The sequence below is a fragment of the Aspergillus homomorphus genome (genome assembly GCF_003184865.1).
Source record: "Aspergillus homomorphus CBS 101889 unplaced genomic scaffold BO97scaffold_116, whole genome shotgun sequence".
In the NCBI taxonomy this organism is placed as follows: Eukaryota; Fungi; Ascomycota; class Eurotiomycetes; order Eurotiales; family Aspergillaceae; genus Aspergillus; species Aspergillus homomorphus.
In genome coordinates this window covers 711-1,563 of record NW_020292002.1, presented here as the reverse complement: position 1 = coordinate 1,563, position 853 = coordinate 711, and the positions used below count along the sequence as shown (strand labels likewise).

General features: G+C 51.5%; 1 protein-coding gene across 1 annotated transcript; it reads right to left on the bottom strand.

The window, feature by feature from the left end:
* Positions 1–87: 87 nt before the first annotated feature.
* Positions 88–563, bottom strand: BO97DRAFT_419339 (uncharacterized protein; the record flags this gene model as incomplete). Its single annotated transcript, XM_025696555.1, has 2 exons — positions 88–302; positions 371–563. The coding sequence occupies 2 exons, from the start codon at positions 561–563 to the stop codon at positions 88–90; spliced, it is 408 nt and encodes a 135-aa protein (XP_025545680.1).
* Between the last annotated feature and the right edge of the window lie 290 nt (positions 564–853).

Sequence of the window (853 nt, the reverse complement as noted above, 5' to 3'; positions counted from 1 at the left end):
AATTGCTCGAGAGAGTGATCTAGCTTGGGCTCCATCTCATAGACAGAGTCTGGGTTGTACTGCAGGAGCGGATTTAGAGCTGCTTATCTATGTATCCAGAGAAAAGGGTGAACGTACCGCTGATGCGATTCGTCTCCTCTGTTGGTTATGCTGCGTGATTGTTCTTGCTGTTCCCGTGCTTTGCAATCCTACTTGAGGGTCGAGCGTGATCCACCAGTCCGAACGGTTCCACGTGTGGACTTCATGGATGTAGTCTGGATCATTAACCATGACATAGTTCGGGGCAGCACGGAAGATTGGGCCTGCGGTTTTGTGTGGCTCGTCAGGTTTTTAAATCGAGGTATTGTATCCCGAGGCAATAATCACATACCGTATTTCTCATGTGCTTCGATCTCCAGCAAATGAAGTTTCCGGCTGTAAATCCGACGAAGGAGCCAGAGCTTCGTGAACTTGCTCCATATGGGGCCTGGGACTGATTTCAGCGGCCCATTGAGGTATTGTCCCAGCCCTAAGAGCCCGAGACCGATGACGATGCCAAGGACAATGTGGGATGTGCCAGACATGGCGATATTGCTTAGCACAAGATAAGAATCCCAGCAACTGCAATTGAATTAGTGGCCGCTGTCAAGTAAACGTTATCTTGCGGCTCCCAGCAATATAAGAGACTCACGATGGATTCCGGGTCCTCGAGGAGCCTTTCCTGGCGCGGGAGTCCGATGTTGCAAGGGTCGCCTCAGATTACGAGTACAAGGGGGCTCTCATGCAAGGGGGCTGACAGGTGAGAAATGAGTCCTCGGAGGCGAGTCTATGGCGGCAAGGGGTCTTATCTCTGTGATGGGATGTCGGGCCATTT